At 38.2% G+C, this 24,254-nt stretch overlaps 1 protein-coding gene across 1 annotated transcript in view; it reads right to left on the bottom strand.

Moving 5' to 3' along the window:
* Spata5 (spermatogenesis associated 5) overlaps window positions 1–24,254 on the bottom strand; it is a 167,845-nt gene that overhangs the window by 135,953 nt on the left and 7,638 nt on the right. Inside the window, 11 exon segments of the mRNA XM_042055936.1 lie at window positions 5,467–5,621; window positions 11,347–11,602; window positions 14,077–14,200; window positions 16,355–16,417; window positions 17,009–17,138; window positions 17,939–17,955; window positions 18,162–18,238; window positions 18,240–18,326; window positions 18,328–18,514; window positions 18,516–18,807; window positions 20,199–20,257. Of these exon segments, the coding sequence (XP_041911870.1) occupies window positions 5,467–5,621; window positions 11,347–11,602; window positions 14,077–14,200; window positions 16,355–16,417; window positions 17,009–17,138; window positions 17,939–17,955; window positions 18,162–18,238; window positions 18,240–18,326; window positions 18,328–18,514; window positions 18,516–18,807; window positions 20,199–20,257 (1,447 nt within the window).

Consider the following 24,254-nt stretch of genomic DNA (forward strand, 5'->3'; position numbering starts at 1 on the left):
AAGTGTTAAAACCCTAAAATATTTCATAAGACTGAAATTACATTCTTGTTTTTGGCAGTGCATATTTCCTGGTTAAAATTAATCTATTTCCCAAATGTGCTTTCCTGTTCAATTTTATTACTCAAAACCATAAAAACGTTGAGACAAACTGCCAGGAAGACTAGAGTCTTGGGAGTGATAGAAGACACTTTTCTGTCTAGACAACAATAAGCAAAGTCAAAACAAAATTAAAAAGGTCTGCTAAGAATCAACATGGACGTACTAGTTTCTACAGGGTGTATCATCTATTCCAAAAAAAGTAAATCTTACTTAGCAACATGTCATGGAGTCTGTTGAAAGAAAAAGGAAAGAAAGGAAGAAGGAAGGAAGGGAGAAGGAAGGAAGGAGAAAGAAAGCAAGGTTCATGGCAGCTAAAAATATAGAAACTCAAGATTCTTCACAATTATCCTGAGGGCATATGAAGAATAAAACATAATTACAGTCAGTTAAACTTTACAGCAGGAAAAAGAGCTGCTAATGAGTTCATCTGATGAAACACAACTGAGAAGTCACACCCAGAGGTAGGTCACCTGAAAAGTCACACCCAGAGGTAGCTCACCTGAAAAGGAGCCAGAAGAAAACACAGCAGTACATTCTGAATATCTAATTAGTGAAACAGACTTCTGATGGTTTATATAAGTGGTTTGTGTTACTTGTAAGACAGAACTCAACAATGTTTACTTCCTAAGTGACATTAATTTGATGACCATCTCTCTCAAGTTGACGTGGGCTTACTGAAGCGATGGAGCTTTATATTTAGCCTAAAGGCACTGAGATACTGGGTTTATGATCACAACCCCAAACTTCGAACAGCTCTCACAGACCCAGGCAGGCCTGAAGCTTGAAGTCTTTTCCTATAGTTTTCTCTAGACTACACTAGCACTGGTCAGTCTTTAGGGTTTGGGCTCCAAGCCTGTCTCTGTGGATTCAGGCTCCAGTCCTATTAGCCCATCATCAAGTCCAAGTCCCACAGACCCAGTTTCTAGGCCAGAACTCACAGAACAAGATGTTAGATCTACTCATCTGCTGATCCAGGAACCAGGCCAGACCATATGAGACTTGAACAGCAAACTAGTATGTAGAACCTGAGATCTCCTAAAAGGTCCAACTGGTAAAAATGTTTTTTAAAGAAGTTAATCTTCAAAATCTATAAAAATCTATAATCTATAAAAATCAAGAGATTTCTACTTCCTCACCTACACGCATAACAGCAAAAGGTCACAATAATCACAAATAATTAGAAAAATACCACCAAAGGCACAAATTAAACAGGACTCAGCAATGTTTACTTCCTAAGTGACATTAATTATACAGCCATGTCTCTCAAGTTGATTTGGGCTTATTGAGGTATTAGTGCTTTACAGTTAGCCTAAAACCACTGATGTACAGGGCCTATATCTTGTACTATATCTGAAAGAATTGGATATCAAGAACCGCAAGATGGCTCAAGGATAAATGTGCTTGTACACAAACACATGCACACTAAACAAAACTTTAATAATAATAATAATAATAATACTGGGATACTTCAAACTCATCAACAAAAACCTCGAAATAGTCATGCTAAAAAGATCAGTGAATTATAATTATAGGAGACCATATATAAACAATTGCATAAAATCAGGAAAGCAATATATAAGTAAGGGAATTCAAGAGAGACACTCTAAGAAAAGAACTGAACAGAAATTTTAAAGCTGAAGAACACAGTGACTAATAGCCAAGCTACAATCCGTACACTCTGAGAGGTTAGGTATATAGAGGAAGGTCTAGGGTGGACACACGGATATCCCTGGGAGAGAGAAAGAGAATAGACTTTTCAGGAGGACAGGGGCAAGTGGGAAGGGAACAGGAAGATCATATGGGAAAGTGGAAGGAAGATAGGGTAGAAAGAAAGAATGCAGGAAGAAACAGCTGGAATTGAGGGGCATTTGAGGGTTGATATGGAAACCAAGTGCAGTGGAAACTTCCTAAAATACACGAAGGTAATTCTAATGAGGTTTCCTAATAATGGAGATACAGAGTCTCGACTAGCCATCTCTATTACCAAAAAAGAATCCAGTAGTGAGACTGGGTTGCATTCAACTGAGTTGTTAACCAAAAAGGTCACATGGAAATCCCCAAACAACCAAGGCTGTTGTTAAGACAATGGGCTGCACTCCACAAACTGACAGCAGGACACCATTTCTAGGACAACACCCACACAACTAACTGCACATGAAAAAGTCCAGCTGGTGTCTACATGGAGCCTTCACCCCTACATTATTAACTTTGGTATGACAAAGTACTGTGCACACAACCAAAAGGGAAATGTAAACAAGAAACAACGTAAACCCAGCCACAAAAACCTACAATCTGTTCTGCTTGTAAAATAAACTAGGGCAATGGTAGCACAGAACTTATAGGAATAACCAATGTCTGATTTGATTTAAGGCCCACTCCATCTGATGGAACCCATATCCAAACTGCTTGGGTGACCGAGAACCAGAGACTTCACCATTCACCAACATGCTTCGCCATATTTTCAATTATCAAGGGATGCTGACGCACGCAGCAAGAGAAAAACAGACCATCATGCACACTGGGCCCTTCACCCCCAATGAGGGTACTCAGCAGAAAGACTGCAGACTAGGAGGCTGAGGTAAATTCTGTCTTTGTGGAACTTGGGATGAAAACAAGACCTTGGACATAGCAGATAAATGCTCCACTATAAACCAGATCCCCAGAACTAGATGTATTTTAAATAATAGTCCACCAACAATATATATATATATATATGTTTTATATATATATATATATATATATATATATATGTAGACTATATATAAAGAACCTTCAGAAATGAAAGGTTTTACCAGATAAGCAAAAATAACTCAATTTGCCTTGTAGAAAATGGCAATCAGCATTTTTCCAATTTGAAATGAAAGGATGCTAACAATAAGATATATAGTCCCTATTACGGTAACAACATACTAAAATCCAGATAGCGTAAACTATTAATAGTGGCATATACATCATCTTAACTCTACTATAAACCTAAAGGACAAATGTTATTAGTAGTAACTATAGTAACTTGTAAAGACAAACACTATATAAATAATGTGAAGTAAAATATCAGTATTACTAAAGATGCAAAGTTGTAGTTTGTATGCAGCTTCATTTACCTGTTTAAAATAATCTTTGAGCTATTAGAAACCAAAGGTAAGCATAATCACAAAAAAAGAAACCTGTAATAGACACAGATATCAAGAGTAAGGAATCAAAAAAAAATCCTCATAATACAAAGAACAACAAAAAAACAAAAGAACCATAATATAGAAAACAAACAACATGGCAGCAATAAGCCCATGTCTAGTCTAGTAATAATTATTATTACTAATCATCCAGATCACGTTTTTCTTCTTTTTTGAACATCAGGCACCACTGGATTATGAGGGACATTAACAAAAGCCGCATATAATCGGTACTTTCTTTTCCTGTGAAACTATGCACAATAAGCCCTGAAGAATTTGATCATTAGTTGATAATGAACAAGTTTGATTAGGCTCACTGATGTTTTCTAACAAAACTAAACTTACTACAAAATGTTTTATATACAACCCAACCTAGCAATTAAATTTTACTCTTGGACCAGATGGTGGTGGCACACACCTTCAATCCCAGCACTCGGGAGGCAAAGGCAGGTGGGGCTCTGTGAGTTCGAGGCCAGCCTGGTCTCCAAGAGTTCCAGGACAGGCTCCAAAGCTATACAGAATCCATGTCTGGAAACCACATCCCCCCAAAAAATTCTTTTTTACTTTTGGTCATGTATTCAAGAGAAAGGAAAACTTACATTCATAGAATACCAGTCCATACCAGCTTTAAGCACAGCAGTACAACTGGAGGCAACCAAGATGTCATCAATATATGCATTTATTATACAATATTGCTATAGTTTCTATTTTAAAACTTCCTTCAAAGACCAATGTAGTAAAGGCTTCTTTCCCAATTAAGCAACCTGGGGCAGTGGTGGAAATAATACAGGACAGAGCCTAATGAGGGTTTTACGTCACAAGGATCTGCCTTTATGGACTGTAGTCCTTTCTCACTTTCAATTCCTAGCTTGCACAGGCAAGAAATGTTCTCTACCACGCATTCCTACCACTCTGCCTCATCACAGGTCTGTAAACAATGACACCATAAAACCTGAGGCAAGGCACAAGGAACTGGCTACATAGATCAAGTATGTAAGACACAAGCATGAGGACCTGAGTTTGGACATCCCTTGTGACATAACTTCTCCAATATAAAAGAACAAGTGGAAAATGTAACTACTTAAGAGTAGTGGTTCTCACCCGATACAGTCCCTCATGCCTTGTGGTGACCTCCAACCATAAAATTGTATTGCTACTTCATAACTATAATTTTGCTGTTATGAACCATCATGTAAATATCTGATATACAGGGTATATGATATGCGACCCCTGTGAAAAGGTCTTTTGAACCCCCAAGGGTCAAAGATGGAGAACTACTGATTTATAAAAATTTCCAGGGAATTATGTTAAGTGAAAAAGCTAATTCTAAAAGGTTGTGTCTCATATAATTCCATTTATATATCCTTTTTAAAGTTAAGTGGGATGAGGACACTGTGGTAACTCTGTGATCATTTGAATATGATGATAAACACAAGTGTTTCCATCTGACAAAACCCCATATGACTAAATACACCAAATACTCAGAGTCCAATTGACAGTGAGGAAGTTCAAGTCAGAGTAGCAGAGTTTAGCAATGTGCATACCCCATCTGGTTTTGCAGGATGCTATCATGGAAGAAAACTAGGCAAAGGATATACAACACAGGGCCTCTCCGAGTTATCAAAGAACTTCCCTGGTTATGTGGGACAATTCTGTATTCTGTCAATTATGTTTTAAATAAACGCTGATTGGTCTGTAGCCAGGCAGGAAGTATAGGCAGGACAACCAGACAGGAAAGTAGAGGCAGGTCAAAGAGAACAGGAGAATTCTGGGAAGGAGAAAGCCCATTCCTCCCCAGTCCTGTCCAGACACCTAAGAAGGAAGATGTGACCTGCCCCGCTAAATAAGGTACCGAGCAATGTGACTAACATATACTAGAATAATGGGTTAATATGTTATAAGAGTTAATAAGAAGCCTGAGCTAATGGTTTTAAAGCCAATCAGTTTATAACTCATGGAGACCTCTGTGTGATTTTCTTTGGGGCTAAACAGCTGTAGGACCTGGTGGGAGGACAGAAACCCCCAACAAGCAGGCCCTCATGTTACACCCTGGATTTATAACTATCTCAAGAGAACATTTAATTTTAACTGTCTATTTTAAAAAGGTTAGCCTAGTTAAGTCAGCCATCTCGGAGTCTCAGTTTCCTTAAGAACAGTATTCAAATAGTAAGGGTGGCATAGAGTATAAATTACTTACATTTGGGACATCAATTGCTACCTCTCTCATAGCACTAGGTCTGATGTCATTCATTCCTTGTAAGAAATCATTGAGGGTAATTTTCACCATACCAGCCACCTTGCTATCAGGGAGATTAGGCTGTTTCCTCAGAACTCTTCGCAAGGCATACAGACCTATGAAGAGGAAAATAACACAAAATTGATCACTTATTCCGTAAATACCAAGTAACAATACTACTAACCCCAAACTCTATGGGTTTTATAGCATTTACAGTATTTTGTACTTACAGGTATGTATGAAATGGAGAGAGGAATTAATGGTGACAGAGACTGAAATATAAGAAAGATTAAAGCACAACTCAAGTGCTTAAGTTAGGCAGTAGGAAGATGACAAACTGAAATTACATACTAGACAACAGGTATTTTGCAAACATAAAACGATTTACAAATAACATTTACGAAAAAAATCAAAGAATAGTATTGATAGGGTGTCATTAAAACAAGTACAATAGTTGCATGCCTTTTGCTACTGTTCTTTTCCTGAATGCACTAAAACCAAGCCATGACTTTAGAGACTGGGAGAAGATCTGAAAGGAGGCGGAACACAAGACAGAAGATGACTTGAGAGTTAGATGCACATACATAATCTGTAATGAGTGATAATTTTACGAGGGTACTGAGGGAGACTGAAGATGAAAAAAAGGTAAAATGCTCGCTCAAGAAAGTTTATGGTATGGAGAACAGAAAAACTAGAAAAGAACTAGAAAGCAAATGGCTTTTGGGTAAATTCATACCCCAAACATTGGGTGTCAGATGTAGCACGAATAATAAAAACCCAGAGATAGATATAGGGGTTAAAGCTGAAGATCAGAGAAGCAGAGCAGTAGACCACTAGAGAGACCCTTTCCCTCTATCAATGCTCAGACCAAAGGGGTGATCCTCAGATTGCCTACAGTGTTAAAGGAGCGGCGGGCTGCGTTCCCTCCCGGCTCCTGCACAGCTAGCTTAGCCCCGGAAATAACAACATACAAACTGTATTCATTTAAACACTGTCTGGCCCATTAGTTCCAGCCTCTTATTGGCTAATTCTCATATCTTGCTTTACCCCATATTTAGTAATCTGTGTAGCACCACCAGGGGGTGGCTTACCAGGAAGGATCTTAGCCTGCGTCCATCTCGGAGAGGAGAGCTATGGCGTCTGCCTCACTGCCTTCTTCCTCCCAGCATTCTGTTCTGTCTACTCTGCCTATCTAAGCTGCTGTCCTATCAAAGGTCAAGGCAATCTCTTTATTAACCAATGAGAGTAACACATAGACAGATGACCCTCCTTCATCACTACAGTGCACTCACACTCCATCTCCAAACCCCAGACTCCACACTCCAGTGAATTCCCATCTCTTCCCCTCTGTCTGCTCAGCTATATCCCTTCCTGTCTCCACCTCCCTAGTGCTGGGATTAAAGGTGTGTGACTTCCAAACACTGGGATTAAAGGTGTGAGCCACCACTCCCTAGCCTGTATGGTCATCTAGTATGGCTGCTTTGCCCTCTGATCTTCGAATACAAATAAAATATCACTACACTTAAAATCTATTCAATAAACACATTGAGCCCTTGTGTATCTGAATAAAGAAAGCATGCCTATCTCTTCCAGCATAGCACTAACAGTAAATAAGACAGATACGTACAATAGGACTATTGTGACATCTTAAGACTATCTCCCCTATTTAACTTCTGAAGAAACAGAAATCAAGAGGCAGAATGGACTGCCCTACCTCTTAGCTGATAAAGTATAAAACTACCATTTTAACCCAGAGCTCTGCAAGCTTTCTTCTAGTCAACCATGTTATTTCCCTGGTCTTTAAAATGTGGAATTTTTATTAGCTCAATATTTTAGTTCAAATGAAGAAAAAGTTGGTAAAATTCAAAATTTGGTGAAAAAATATCAGAAACAGGTTCTTTCAGGTACAAAGCAGATACTCCAAAAATTTCTGCTAAAAAAAAAAAAGCAAGTATGAACATCTCACAGCTCTGGACACCATAGGTTAAGAATTTGAGTCATAAAAATCAGATTCAGCACTGCTATTAAACCAATTTAAGTGCCATAACAATATTAATGGAAATAAGTTTTAATTTCTTCTGTTTTGTGATGCTATCTTACAAGGACCCCAGTTTGATATGGATATGTTGAAACAATGTGTAATTAACATGAATGCTAAGATAAATTCTCAGCAATATAAAGCAAATTCTTCCTTTATTAAAAAAAAACCAACAGCCCACTCCTTGAAGAAATCACATTCTATTTCATTATATAATCAGGCAGTCTTAAAAGGTAAATTTATGAATCTCTATATATGGAAAACACTGCTGCTAAGCATAGTTTACATAATTAATATTTTATGTTTTCCAAAAGAGACCACTCTGCTAGTCTCTGTTGTTACCTTAGAACATTATAAAATAAGGGAATAAAAAGCTATGCAGCTGGTTAGTCAGAAAGGCCATCAGAAAAGTGTCAAGATAAGACAGTCTGGGTTGTAAGCAGAATATCCATCTGAGATAAAATACTTCGAAAAGCTGCTCTTTGCTTACAAGGGTGAGCTATAAAACACAAGTCTTGGACAAGTTGTGCACAGCACATCACACTATTTCAAAAATTAACATCTGAAATAAGTTTGACTCCCAACTATCAACATTAAATATAACTGGTAGGACATCAAAAAAAGAACCAGTTGTTAGGTATATACTACTGCAATATTTCCAATTTTCATATTTTCGTATTTCATATTTCAACTGAAGTGACAGAAACAGAGAAGAACTAGACCAGAAGTTACAGCCATAAGTGTACTTCACAAAAGATGCAGCCTCAGTGCTACAGACTGGGACAGCCTGGAAATCCATATTCTGTATGAGACCACAGCAGGCTTAATAAGTAACTGAAATATTGCTGTTATCTTCTCCCTTTCCTTTATCTAACCAATGTCATGGTTGCAACAGCACCTCAATGTCATCTCCTCTAAGCTACTCAATTCACAAATGGAGAAGAATAAGGCTTAAACTTGACTAAGATCACAAGTGGGATTTTAAATGCAAATCTACCCAACCCTTCCTCAAAACCTATTCACAGGCTGGAGGGAAGTTCTCAACAGCAGAACACTGGCTGCTTTTCCAGAAGACAGGGGTTTGATTCCCAGCAGACACATGGCAGCTCACAACTATTTCTAACTCCAGTCCCAGGGGATCTGACATCCTTTTCAGGCCTCTCCACAGGTACCAGACACATGTGATACAAACAAGCATGCAAGCAAAACACCCATACATATAAAATTAAGTATTTTTTTAAAAATTAAAAAGTTATTTACATATCCTGCCTCTAAGAAAATTCCTTGTAGAAACATTCTTGCACCCTGTTCTTAAACGTTTGTTTATTAGGCTATATGAAGATAAAAATGACGCCAATGCTGTAACATTAATTTAACAGACTGGACAGTGTAATTCTACCACCAATCTTTCTAAAATCAATCTATCTTCTCACAGTTGAGAAAGTAGTAGCCTAGAGTAAAACAGATCAGGTCCTGGGAAAGACAGATCAGAAAATACTTGTATATATTTTTTTCCTTTTTTTTTAACTTTATACAGATTCTATTATTAAACTGTAAAGCCATACTATCCTGAAAAATGTGCTTTTATTACTTGACTTCTAGAGGAACTGCCACATGCTTTTCTCAGAGGGCTGAAGAGACATTTTCTCTTTCTCAATTCATTTGAAACTCCTCTTTTCTCTTTAGGGTTCACGGAAGCTACCTTTTCTATATAACCACATCTATGACTACTTCATTACTGAACTAACAGTTCTTTATACATCTCTCTCCTTTGTTAGATTCTTTCTGGAAAGCAAGAATCATGAAGCCTCCCTTAGTACAGCCGAATATAGTATCAAGTCAGAATATCTGCTAAATGACTGAAGACTAAATCCCTGTCTGGGCATCACAGGCAAGTCTACAGATCAACACAGGAATCCAGACTCTTAGTCACTACTGAAGAGACAAAAGAAGCAAAATTATCCACTGAAACATCTGTTTCATGGATCACAGGAAATTTATTTCTACATCAAGACCCATCACGCCTTATGAAACTACAAGCAGCATAGAAAGAAAAAAATGGCCTTCCTTATGCCCTATTATACTAAAGAATGTTTCTATTTACCAGCTCCCCCACTCAGTAGTCCTCCAATTTGGAAATTATGGCAACTTTGAGAAAATGAAAATTTTTTTTCCATCAAAAGAAAAACATTCAAGCATTCTCATCTATCTCATCTCAATTTATTTTCCTGTATTTCCTTCTTTTCCCATACTTACATGGGGCAGGTAAAAAGAATAAAACAAGGGGCTGGAGTGATGGCTCAGCATTTGAGCATCTGCTACAGAGGACCACAGTTTTGTTCCCAACATACCCATCAGTTGGCTCACAACTACCTGTAACTTAGGCCCAAGGATCACATGCCCTCTTCTGGCCTCTGAGGGTACCAGTACTCATGCACATATGCAAAAACACACATACACAAAACTAAATATAAAATAAATCCTTTTTTGAAAGGGGTTAAAGGATTAAAGAAACCTTCAAAGCATAATAAATTATATAAATATAAATTGGTTACACAAAAGTTGCCTGCCATTCAAAATTAAAGCTCAAAATAATGAAATTTCTCATTTAAAAACAAATTTCTTCTATTACCACAGAATTAAACCTTTTAAAAAGTATAATATGAAAATATGCGGTGGATGTTAAACTAATTGATATAATGCCACAGTAGAAAAAGAGAGTCTAGTATAGGAAAGAATGTGAAAACAAGCCATATAGAGACCTGGGGATACATCTAAGATTACAGACATGCCTGATCCTTCAGAAAAACAAAATGGACTTCTTTCAATTAATTATTTGTTGAATCAACTATTTCTAAGTTACCCTGACTTAAACATACTTTCCACAGTTGAAAATACTCTAAACTACTGCCCAGAAGAGCTTCAAAAGTAAGTACAGGGGCTGCAAAGATGGCCCAGTGGGGTAGAGCATGAGGACCCGAGTCTGAATCCTAAAATTCGTGTATAGCTGGATGTAGTAGCACGTGTTTGGAATCTCAGCACTTGCAGCAGCATGACATAGAGAAAGGAGAATAGTCACCAGAAACTCCAGGGCCATCAAGCCTGGAAAAAATAAGCAGACACTCGAAGGCATCTTTTGACCTCCTCACATGCACGACAGTACGTGTGTACACACACCCTCCATTATGACCTGATGATGCTCTTAAGCAGGCCGTGGAGGAGTTAACTACAGCCCTCACACATCTGCAGTTAAAATGTCTCTCTAACACACATTCTTGAGTTTTGTTATGATGGTTCCAACACAAACACCAGACTACTCTGTAAATAAACTGTAACTTCCTGAGTTCCAAAACAAAGTAATAACATGTCACAATTCTAACACCTACACATCTTGCTATGTGTGCATGCACACACATGTTGAGGAAAATTCCAAGAGTATGTTCTACTAGAGGTAAAAATAAAAGTGTTTAGCCGGGCGGTGGTGGCGCACGCCTTTAATCCCAGCACTCGGGAGGCAGAGGCAGGCGGATCTCTGTGAGTTCGAGACCAGCCTGGTCTACAAGAGCTAGCTCCAGGACAGGCTCTAAAGCTGCAGAGAAACCCTGTCTCAAAAAAAAAAAAAAAAAAAAAAAAAAAACAAAAAAAAAGAAAGTGTTTTTCTTCATTGTTTTCTAAGTTATGTACATTTTATTTAATACATTTTATGACTAAACAAGATAAAGCTATTTCTAATTAGAAACAACCAAATTATCAGTATATACATAAACTGTCAATACAGACTCATCAGAGACAGTCACTCTCACCTGCCTCATTACACAAAGCCTTCAAGTCTGCGCCAACATATCCATGGGCATTGTTTGCCAGCCTCAGAAGCTCAGCTTTAGTGAGCAAGTGTGGCACCCTTCGAAGCAGCTTCTGGAGAATATCAAGCCGGTCCTGGGCATTAGGAACCCCAATCTCAATCTCTTTATCAAATCGTCCAGGTCTTCTGAGTGCAGCATCTAGCGCTTGAGGGCGATTTGTGGCCCCAAGGACTAATACCCGTCCTTCACTTCCTTCCTAACAAAATAAAATAAGAACGAATTACATATTTGTTTTTTTTTTTAAAAAAAATAGAGAGGTGAAAACTGACTCTGGATGGTCTAGAGTATTAAGCATTAGTCCTTATACTTCTAATAACAAATTTTCAAATTTTATTTCTAATAAATTTTTATTAAACATTTATTAACTTTAGAACAGCTCTTTCAAAGTTTGGTCTAAATACTTTTTACCTGATAAAGCTTTCTAGTAAAGTAGTTTTTCCTCTACTTAGAAGTGAAGGTTACAACCTAAATAGCATTCATACAGAACCAGGCTTAACTAGCAACTTATCTAAGAATTCATTCTCACACATCAACTGTTTTCTTTCAGAGACCAGAATTTCCAAGAGTGCGCAGTGAAATGATCTTTTATGGACTGTAAACATGTATTACTCTTCTTGATTAATAAAACCTGGCTGGCCGATGGCTAGGCAGAATCTCAGGAGTCAGAGGAGACGCCATGAGAAGCAGAGCAAGGATAGGGTAGGAAGTACATACATGAGGTAAAGGAGCCTCGGGGCAGCACGTAGATGAATAGAAACGGGTGAACTTAAGTTATAAGATTTAGCTAAAAGACAAGTCTAAGCTATTGGTTAAGCATTTAAAATGACTATTAAGTCTCTGTGTGGTTCTTTGGGAGCAGCTGCCAGGACACAGAAGTCTGCCTACAAGAACAGGTCTTCTCCTCCTACCACGTAAGCTATGGGGATGGAACTCGGGTTAAGGCTTGGTGGCTAGTCTATACCACTGAGCCAGCCATCTTGCCAATCCTGGTTTTTATTGTAATAAATTTTTAAATTCCAGAAAATATGGAACCATAACCAATATTCCTGAATCTGAAGATGAGGTTGAGAATAGCAAATTATAGAGAACTACGATCACCATGTTTAGTAACTTTCAGACATTATCCAATGCTTTAATCAGATGATCCAAGTGTAATTTCAGAGATAAGAATAGAATCTAGTGATTTTTCATAAGAAAAAAAAACTATCAATTAATACCAGCAGAAAATGTATAAACTACTATGAACTTATAAATTTAAAAGTACACATCTAGGCACTTCAAATGTTTGCAGATTAAAATATACGTGTCTGCCAGGTGGTGGTGGTACACGCCTTTAATCCCAGCACTCGGGAGGCAGAGACAGGCGGATCTCTGTGAGTTTGAGGCCAGCCTGGTCTACAAGAGCTAGTTCCAGGACAGGCTCCAAAAGCTACAGAAAAACCCTGTCTCAAAACAAAACAAAACAAAACAAACAAACAAACAAAAAATCCATGTCACGTGGTTTTAGTCCTGTCAAAGGCAAGAACACATTCCACAGATGGCTTGTCCTCGTTGCAAAGAAAAAGCCACCAACTGCCCTGATGTCTAAGACTCTTCAACACTGATCCAAACACACGTTTCTTACCAAAGACGTTAGATCCAAATATAATGCAGCTCTTTCTATCACAGTCACCCAGAACCAGACACCTGGCCTGCTTAAAGAAACATCTGACTGAATACAAAAATTCACATTATTTTCACATATTCATTTCCCACCAATGGGAAATAAAAATCGAACATTCCTTTTGCTTCTTACTGTGCAAAAGGAAGGTGTGGACTATGTGCTTTCTAAGATTTCTCTTGGTGCTAACATACTGTGAATATAAGAAAGTTGGCCATTTTCAATCTAATCTAAGAAGTACATTTTACTGGTTAACAGATGTCAAAAGTCTGAGAGAATTTTCCTCTACTCCTGTTCTATTATTAGTCATTTTCAGAATTAACATATCATAGCTTTGACTAATACACAAATATAAAGCAGGATGTAGTCACGGCACTTTAGAGGCTGTGAGAAAAGAACTGAGTTTTTAAGACACTTGTGTTATACAGCAAGGCTCTACCTCAAGAAGAGAAAGAGATTCACGAGTTATAAGAATAACTGTTTTTAGGACACCTTGGGCTACACAGCAAAACGTACCTCAAGGCAAAAAAAAAAAAAAAAAAAAAAAAACCTCATGAACTTATTAAAATTTAGTTTATTGAGACACAATCTCACTTAGCCAAGGCTGGCCATATATACACTACATACCTGGCCTTGGAATGATCGTCCTTCCTCAGCCTCCTTAAGTACTGGGATTACAAGCATATACCATAATATCCAGGGAAGCTTAATAAAAGTCACTAAGATTTAATAAGGATTCTTCTTTACTGACGTGTGTCTTGGGTTCTAAATTAATATCACGTCACACACACGCACACAAACAAATCGATCATGGTAAATTATTTTATGTAACAGAAAAACATGCCAGGCTATATGGGTCTTCTTAGTTACTGAGCAATTTACGGAAGCTTATTAATTACTTGAGTGTTAACCCAGCTTCATCCTTGATTTTCTCTCACCCTGAAATACACGCCCAGATACATTTCGTAGGTGTTGCTATTCTATACTCTAAATGCCAGTGTTAGACTTACTGAGCCAATGCCATCCATCAATGTTAAGAGTGAGGCTACAACTCTCTTTTCCACTTCATTCTGAGCACCTTCTCTTTTAGGGCAAAGTGCATCCAGTTCATCAATAAAAATAATTGATGGGTGCCTAAAAAGAAATGCATTACATTTCAGTTTTATTTATCAATATGTAAAACAAAATCACTCCAATGCTAAATAAAAAAAAGAACTTCAGTTATTTCTAGTGCAAACTTATCAACCTCACATTCTAGCCTATCTGCCTTTCATAAAAGGCCTCTGTGTGACCTGGGGAAGGGTAAGAGTAAGTGAAAGAAAAACCAGACTATTTCCAAGATTCACAGTAGTGGCAAGATGCTTCAAAGACATAGATAAAGTCTCAGGAGGTACACAGCTCCAGTCACCTGTCTCTGAGTCAAAGGAGGAAAAACAGAAGAACCACCTGCAACCCCCACTTTCAAAGGGAGACTAGTGAAAAGACAAAACAACAGCCCTACACTCTGGAACAAGCCCAGAGCTTGCACAAGCCTGAAAGCCAGTTGTGGTTGTCAGGGAGACAGCATTTCTTTCAGAAGATGAGTCATCAAAGAGAAATCCCACTTTATGTACGACACTGGGGGCAAAGACTGGGGAAGATCCTGAGAGAAAACCCATTATTCAGAACTGACGGAAAGCAAGGCAAAGCTCGAAGAGGCCAAATACTGACAAGCTGAAGCAGCTCTGCTCTGGCAATGGAGTGCACAGAGAAAGACGGTCTGCCTCGGGGGCCAAGAGTAGAACTTACATACTTATAGTAACTCTGGCATGTCATACCATACCCCTGAACCTAAGTAGACCAACTTAGGGCACATAATGAAGCCAAGAAAGCCCTTGGTCAACACAACACAAAATGGGGGAAACTGAAAGCATTTCCTCTAAAATCAGGAGCAATACAAATGTATTTACCCTTATTACTCCTTTTCAATACAGTACTCAGACACAGGTACAGCAGTAAGGAAAGAAAAATAAGAGGGGCAGCTGGGGCTGTAACTCAGTAGAAGTCTGTTTGCATCCATGAAGCCCTAGGATCAATCCTCAGTATCATCAAAAAGGAAAGGGAAAGGAAAAGGGAAAAGGAAAGAGGTGCAAACAAAAAGGAAAAAGTTCCAAGTATCCTCACTCCCAAATGACATAATCCTATATATAAGAACTTAGAAGCTACAGCAGGAAACTTAAGACATGGTGAGCAGAAAATTATATGAAATTATATGAAAACCAGTACCTTTCTATACAGTGATAGAAGAAAGAAAAAGGGAAAAAAAATGAAAATAAAAAAAAAAACCTTGCCCCACTTAGTTGCTTTTTATCTGAGTATTTTATCACAGTAGCAGAAATAAAGGTTAGGACAGACCTTTGTGGCACACTATTACATCCAAAGTCAGAGTAAGCAGAAAGAGGAAAACTGGAGCTACCAGGTTCTAATCTCAGACAACTACAGGACCACAGTGAGAAAAACAGCATGAACGCCTGACAGATGGCTCAGCAATTCAGAACACTTGGGGAGCTTGCAGATGAACAGGGTTTGATTCTTAGGACCCTGGGGATTCACAACAGTCTTCAATTCCAATTCCAGAGGATCAGACGCCCTCTTCTGAGGCACTGCATGCATGTGGTAGACAGACATACATGCAGGGAAAACGTTCATACACATACAAAAAAATCTTGAAATGCAAAACAAAACAACAAAAAAGCCCAGCATAGTACTGACACAAAAACAGACACACAGACTAATGGAATAAAGGACATAGCAATATTCATACAAATTTTAACAAACATGTCTAAATCAATTGCTAGATTAAAAAAAAAACTGGAAAATACCCACATGTATAATGAAGATATTTCGTATACTACACCAAAACATATGCAAAGGTTTCAAAACTATTAGACCTGAATCCTGAAAATGCTACAGGAAATCATGGGCAAATACTTTTAAGAGTCAGTACAGACAAAGACTTTCTGGAAAAGACTCTAATAGCACGGGAAATGTTACCGAGAACCAACAAAGCGTCTACTCTCCTGGGATGAATCCCCACCCAGCTGTTTCCTTCACTGTCTGAACTCTTCTACTTTATGTCGTGTAGTAACTTCTTTATCAAACTTCCACAGACAGATAACATTTCCTTAAGTCTCCCATCAATCTCTAAGGCCATCACTATCTTTGTGTTACTCCTTAGTTTTACATAAAGTGCCACTATTTTTCACTAACAGAGTTTCAATTATTAATTCGAAAACATCAAATATTAACAGTACCGTAGAGTGGCTTCATCCAAATATCTGGCGTAACCTTGCTTCAGTCTCACCATAGAATCTGTAAGGAATAAAAAACATGAGTGTTTTACATTTAGTATTATAAATTTTTTTTCTATAGGGGGCTGGAGAGATGGCTCAGTGGTTAAGAGCATTGCCTGCTCTTCCAAAGGTCCTGAGTTCAAATTCCCGGCAACCACATGGTGGCTCACAACCATCTGTAATGAGGTCTGGTGCCCTCTCCTGGCCTGCAGGCATACACACAAACAGAATATTGTATACATATAAATAATAAATATTTTAAGAAAAAATTTTTTTTCTATAAAAGGTGGTCTGAACTTTCAAGCATTTCTAAAATACTTAAAATTACTTTCAAAACTTATTTTCAATTTTGTGTATACTATAAAGCAAATTTAGAAGGACATATATAATATCAGCATTTGGAGAATGAAGGCAAAAAGATCGAAAGTAAAGGTCAGGCTAGGCTACATAGGTAAGACCATGCCTCAGAAAAAGAGGGGCAAATTTAAAATACTCAAAAACAGTTTAAAGCATGGAATATCTAGGCAAAAATATAACACAACTATTTAAGAAGCCACACCTGAAATATATAAACTTAGTAGTGAACATTTACTTTAAATCATATACCTACTTGCTTATAATTTCCGGACCATTAATTACAGAAACATAAGCTCCAACTTCATTAGCAACAGCCCTAGCAATCATTGTCTTCCCAGTGCCGGGAGGACCATAGAGTAACAACCCTCTTGGTGCTGGAATTCCTACAAGGAAAAAAAACACAAAAATACACAGTGCATTCAGTATGATTATTAATTTTCTTGTTAAATTGCCATACAACTTCCAACGTAAGTTAAAAATGGAATCCTACCTCTCCCTACTTCCCAGAAAGATGTACTATCTATCCCAAATCCTGAGCCCAGCAATGACTTTCTCTATCTCTACAAATCACACAGTAAGGAAAGCATGAATATTTTTTTTTTTTGGTGTTTTTGTTTTTTAAAACAGAGCCCTTGTCTTGCACCACCTCAGGTAGCACAATCAGAACACAACATAATTTCTTCCAACTTGTACTCTTAATACAAAAATTACTAAAGAAAATACACAAATCCCTGAGTTCCTTTTACATACGTGAAGATTCATAAGAGGGGGGAGAAGGGTGGTACTACATAGAAACAGAAGCAAAGAATTTGTACAACAACTTGCAGAAGTAGCTCTGAGTTTCCTAGGAGTGAGTTATTTCGTTAACCACTTGCTTCAAGGCAGACACACAAAGAACTAAATTTCCTAACAAGGTTTAACTGAACCATGACTATCTGCTTATTTCTCTGGACATTATGACTTATCTAACATAACAAGATACTTTTCAGCCAAGCGATGGTGGCACACACTTTATTCCCAGCACTTAGGGAGGTACAGGCAGGCAGATCTCTGTGAGTTTGAGGCTAGCCTGGTCTACAGAGTGAGTTCCAGGACAGCCAGCTGGAGATATACAGAGAAACCCTGTGTCAAAAAACCAAAAATAAAATAAAATAAAGATTTTTTTTCTGAAGATCCAGTCCACCAACATTGGGTAATATGCTAACACAGGGGACACACCTGTCACTCATTCAGATCACAACTTAAAAGACCAACCATTGAGAAAAGCCGTTTAACTATCATCTCCCAAAGCCAGTACAACACGACACAGAAGCTAAGGACAAGAAGATGAGAAGTTGTATTAGAGTGGGGCTACCAAATGCCTGAGTTTGAATGGAACACGAACATTGCAACTAAAGGTGACATACCGTAACTCTTGAAAAAGTTCAGGCTGCTTGAGAGGCAGCTCAATTATTTCTCTTATTGCTTTCAGCTGACTGTTTAAAGCCTCCAATCATGTCGTAAGTTACTTTGAATTGGCTGTCTTGTTCTTTTGAATTTGTACAAATTTTTTTAAGATTGATTCTTGTTGTTGGAAGAAATAAAATAAAATGTATCAGTATTGTTCTTTGCCCCTGCACTGGTACACTTCAGTAGTTTCTCTTCACTGATGAGGCCGTGTATTTCCTTCTCTGGATGAATCAAAACTACATTAAGACCTGTGGCTTCCTTTAGTCCAAGTCCACTGCCATCTCTGGGGCTCTGTGTAACATCCAACAAACTTCCCAGCTTCATTCATAATTCTGTCATTAACGGATTTACAGGGAGTACTCTGTGACACTGGGCTCTGAGGCTCTTTCAGCTCTAACTGGCTTAGCTGGAAAGATATATCCACGTCACTGCTCTCCGCACTAGAATGTTCAGCAGCCACTCCCGGGGTGTCAGTGTCGGAGGCACTCTGAGGCTTTCCCAAGGTTGTGCCATCTGTCCCTTTGACTTGCAACACTTGTAACTTGCAGAGTCGTCCATAGAATGTACAGTACAGGAAGTTGCCTGGTAAAACAATCTTGCCATCTAAAAAACAATTGATTAAATATATAGACATCAGCATAATTTTCCCATTTAACAGTTTTAACAGCAACTTACTTGCTATTAACAAGCCTGGAACACTAATAAAAAAAACTGTCACAAAAAATAGAGGGGACAAACTCCTCTGACACAGTATCAGCTGTATAAAAAACTCATTTTTTCAAATCCTATACATCAGTAAATCTAAAATTCTAGAAATCATAGCAAAAAAGATCCATTTTTACCAACTAAGCTTAAATGACACACTCAAACCAACACTGCAATGTTCCTCATTGAAAAATGTGCAAGCAAAGGTTAAAAATCTCAGTTTAGTCACTTATGTGGTGTACATACACATACACAGACAAACATTCGTACACAACACAATCACAATAAATAAGTTAATCTTTAAAAAAAATAAAATCTCAGTAAAGTGCTTACTGAGCAAACACAAGGACCCGAGCACAGATCCCTAGCATCTTTATGCACTCCTGTAATCTCAGCCCTGGGGAAGCTTGCTCATCAACTAGTCTAGCTGAACCCACAGACTTCAGGTTCAGTCAAAGACTCTAAATAAATAAAGAAGGTGGAGACTGAAACACCCGGTGTCGACCTCTGGCCTCCATGTATACTCAAACACACACATGCATATATACACACAAGCATGCACTCATGTATGGAGAAGAGAAAGACCTGAGTGACTGACGCCTTTGAGTCAATGTGTATTGCTGACACGTGCACAGCTATGAGGAGGACTCCAAAGTCTCAAACCCATTTTAAATTAGCAAAGCTATTTACCATATGGACCAGGTTCAAAAGGAGGATAGCAAAGCTTTCCTGGGGGGTCCAAGTGAGAGTGTGTTTAAACTAGCAACTGCAGCTTCCTCTTCCTCCCAGATGTTTACAGCCTGAGACTGTCTACCTACAAACACTTCCTCCTCAGATTAGCCCTCTTTGTTGTACCTAATAAAATACTGAGATGTCTGTCTGGTGGAAGTAGCAATTGCTACTTCATCAGAGTGAGCACATTAGACCCAAGCTTTTCTGTATATGTCTCTCTGTGTTTGTCTTTTCTTCAACCCCTTACCCCTATTTAGGGTGTCAGGACCCAAACCATTGTGGCACAATACATGCACGCCCACCCCAGACACACAGGGAGGGAGGGAGGGAGGGAGGGAGGGAGGGAGGGAGGGAGAAAGGGAAGGAGGGAGAGCTTTACTTCTACCACCAGCTTTGTCTTCAAATGAGTATTTAAAGAATGAAAATAGTCTGGGCCAGAGAGATGGACAAAAATAAGAGAACAGTCACTTAGTTATTTAAAAAAAAGTCTACAAGCACTGTTTGTTGCTCCTTTGTTGCTTAAAACTGAAGAAGACAATTTAAAATACTATTCTCACCTAGTTTTCTCAGAATACAACCAGTCAGTTCTTCTTCATTAATTTCCTTATCTTTGTCACTACAGAGAGGAAAGAAAAACAAACAGAAATCAGCATTAGGTACATTAAAAACTAAACCATAGGAAAAGTGCCATGCATGGCTATTATGGACCAGAAGAACAATTTGTCTAAAACCTAAAAGCAAAAGGCACAATTTAGGCAGTTTTTTAAATACTTTTCAGATACATATTTCTTGTAGGAAAATATCTTCAGTTTGATGCTACAGAAGGTTAAGGGCAGTGATCTTCAAAACATAAGGTAATATTCATTAGGAGACCAAGAAACCATAAAAACTAATCCGATATGAAATGTCAGAGCACACTGCATGGAAATGGTAAATACTGTTCTGTAAAACATTTTCTTATACACGTATACTTCATGTACATGTATCATATACATGCTTATGTATAGCTATCCATCTATCTAGATACATTCATGAACAAATATACCATGCATGTTAAATCATAATGAGAAAGGTATTTCTGTGTGAATCAAGTCAAACACATCTGAAAACACACTTGCCTAAACTGATTATTCCATTTCTGAACTTATCTAGAACAGAGAAAGGCTTTTATTCATAGCTAGCTTCATCCCTTTTGAGTAATTTACACATTGGATCTTCAGGAAAATCAAATCCTGTATAGTGCATTACCTGAATAGGTGCAAGTAGGGAAAAATAGGTACTAACTGCAATGAAAGTTGATTTTGAGGGATATGCCTAAGGAAAACATAGGGCTCATATATTTGAATGCTTCTGTTGAAGGGTCTCTGGTTAGTAGAACGGTTTGGGATCGTGCTAGTAATCACTGTCTCCACCAGAAGAGCTGTATACAGGAAGTACGGGAAGTAGACACATCTAATACCACTGCACCTACTTTTAAAAGCCTGCTTATAAACAATTTCCAAAGGGCTAAAGAGAAGGTTCGGAGGGTATCACTTCGGATCTCCAGCACCCACATAAAATTGGACTTGTAACCCCAACACTGCAAAGGCAGATATCAGATGACTGCCCTGGAACTTTCTAGCTAGCAAATCTACCCAAAATGGCACACTCCAGATTCAGTGAAAGAGAAATAAATGGACAGAGAGACACAGACAGACAAAATAGAGTGAGATGACTGAGAAAGACATCCACACTTGTACACCTCCAACCCCACATACATTTGTATACACGTGCACACACACCCCACAAAAGAAAATATTTTAAATAATTACGTAAATTAAGTCTTCAAACACTCTCTCCCTCTTCCATGTGTCAGCAGGAATGTGTAAACAGAGGAAGCCACAATTGTCCCAATGTCAGTGACCCATAGAACAGAGGCAGTTTTGTGCCAGGGGAGACTGATGAACAGCTCATTTAATCGAAATATAAATTGTATTAATATGGCCAAAACTCCTATCTGTGAATGCTATGTTACATATTCATTTTACTGAAGATTAATTTTACATGCAGAATTTACAGAGTGATTGTGGTTACTACGGATGTACCACAGCACCCCAACGTGTGGGTAATCTATTAACTATATCGTCAACTGCCTTTTGTTTCAGCTCTGACTCCGAGATAATGTAGGGCGGATGTGGTACAGTGCAAAATCTAGCTCTGGGGCTAGACAGAGGGAGTTTGAACTCAACTCCACATGGAGATAGCCTCGAGCAAATTTCTTAACATAATGGTGCTCCTGTTCCGATGCAGCATACATAGAATCCTATCAGAACTAGGTATTCAAGATCACAGTCTATGTAAGAGGTATACAGCTATACAAATTCCTCACTAAGAACAATGGCTCTGTTTTCTCTATCAGTGTAAAGGAAACCTCAAGAGAACATAACTACCACAAATAAACAATAAGAATCAACTACATACTTAGTTTAACTTAAATTGAATTCTATTTGTAAAACACCAAATCAAGTTATACTTACATTACTTTTAAGATTTGTTTTTTTAATATATGTGTATTTTGCCCTCATGTATGCAGACACACAATCTAAGTGCCTGATGTCTGTGGAGGCCAGAAGGCACTGAATAGCCTAGAACTAGAAACACAGGGGACTGTGAGCCACCATGTTGGTGCCGAGAACAAAACCTGAGCCATCTTACAAGAGCAGCAAATACTCTTAACCCTTGAGCAGTCTCTCTGGCCCTTACTTATTATTTTATTAAGTGAATAAGAGACAGTTACAAATTTGAAGAACAGGTATAGATAAAAGTCATTTCCATTAGAAAGAGCTCCAATATCACTAATAAAATCCTTTGGCTACCCTGATTTAAATGACTGATATTCCTAAGTGGAAATAAACTTTCTTGTTTACATTCTGCTGCCCTATTTAAAATGTAATTTAAGAAATTAAAATTTAAAAACCAAGATATCATTTAAATCCACAGTCTTTTAAAATCATTCAACACGGCTCAGCCCCAATAAGGTGAGACTAGTTCAGACAATGACCAGGGCTAACTCCAGTCAACAAGGATGACTACTTCCTGTATCGCTGTTTCACATTTGGATGATAACTTGCTTTAACAGCAACAGTGATCCCAAGTATTTCATGAAACACACAACTTATCCATTTCATTTGCCTCAAAAGGGTAAATAAACCAGTCACAGACTTATGAGCCCAGCAATTGAGAGTAAGACAAGAGGATCATGAGATGGAGGCCAATCTGGGCTACCTAGTGAGATCCTGAATCAGGGAGGGGTGGCACACAGATGAAAACAGATACCATGAAAGGCATGACAAGAAAATAAAAATCAAAAGGTTAAATGCATGTTTGTTCATTCTTACCAATGTGTGCAAGTGATGTGTTCTTAGCTACCTTTCCACTGTGGTGATAAAGCACCATGACCGAGGCAACTTATAAAAGAAAGCATTTAATCTGGGGGTTCCAGAGGGCTAGAGTCCATGATCATCATAATGGAAGCACAGCAGCTGGCATGGTAGCTATGGTGCTGGAAAAGGGCTGAGAGCTCACAACTGATCCATAAGCACAAGGCAGAGAGAGCGCTAGTGGAAATGGTGTGGGATCTTGAACCCTCAAAGCCCACCCTCATGATGTACTTCCTCCAACAAGGCCAAACCTCCTAATCATTCCTAAATAGTTCCACCAACTGAGGAAAAGCATTCAAATATATGAGACCATGTGGGTCATTCTCATTCAAACCATCATCACACATGTATAAGCATCTAATATATTAAACTGATTCTCAATATTATAGCCTTTGCTTTTGCTATCTAAAACAATGTTCATTAAGATGTTACTGTTTGTTCTGAAAACAGTTTCCTGTTTTCAGAGGGGCCAGAGGGATGATGCCAAAAACCCAAGCTTGGAATATACAAAAAAGAAAATATTTAAAACTCAAGATAAAAACTAAAATTTTGGGGGGGGGGATTCTTACACATACATTACCTAAATTATTACTAAGCTGGTATTAAATTATCAAAAGGCTCTTTTATTAAATCAAATTTGGGCCAGACTTTCATCAGCAATCAATCTAACTCAAAATTCTATTGGAGGATGGGTAAGACACTATATTCACCCTTCAGTAGGAACAATTTAAAACTCTTGGTAGTAACAGGTCTTTGTTTTTACTTGGTTGAATGTGAGCAATCAAGTTCTTTGCTTGAACTATCACAGTTAAAATTATTTCTTGAGCTGCCTACAGTGACATGTATCTAAAGTACTCAAAAGGAGGAGGTAGGAGCAAGCCAGACTGAGCTAAAAAGTTGAAATAAAACTGCCTCAAAACACAGGCAAATAGAAACACATGGAGACAGCTTGGTTGCTAAGAGAACTTGCTACTATTCTAGAGTCCTGTGTTCAGGTTCCAGTACCCACAGGGCAGTTCACAACCACCTGCAATTCCAGTTTCAAGGAATCCTATTCTTTCTTCTGGCCTCGGCAGGCACCAGGCACAGGCACACACATGATGTACATACATACACACAAGCAAGACCTCATACACATTAAAAATAAAATTAAAAACATTTCTTTTTATAGCTAATTAACAAAGAGACCACAAG

Source organism: Arvicola amphibius, chromosome 11 (genome assembly GCF_903992535.2).
Source record: "Arvicola amphibius chromosome 11, mArvAmp1.2, whole genome shotgun sequence".
Lineage (NCBI taxonomy): Eukaryota > Metazoa > Chordata > Mammalia > Rodentia > Cricetidae > Arvicola > Arvicola amphibius.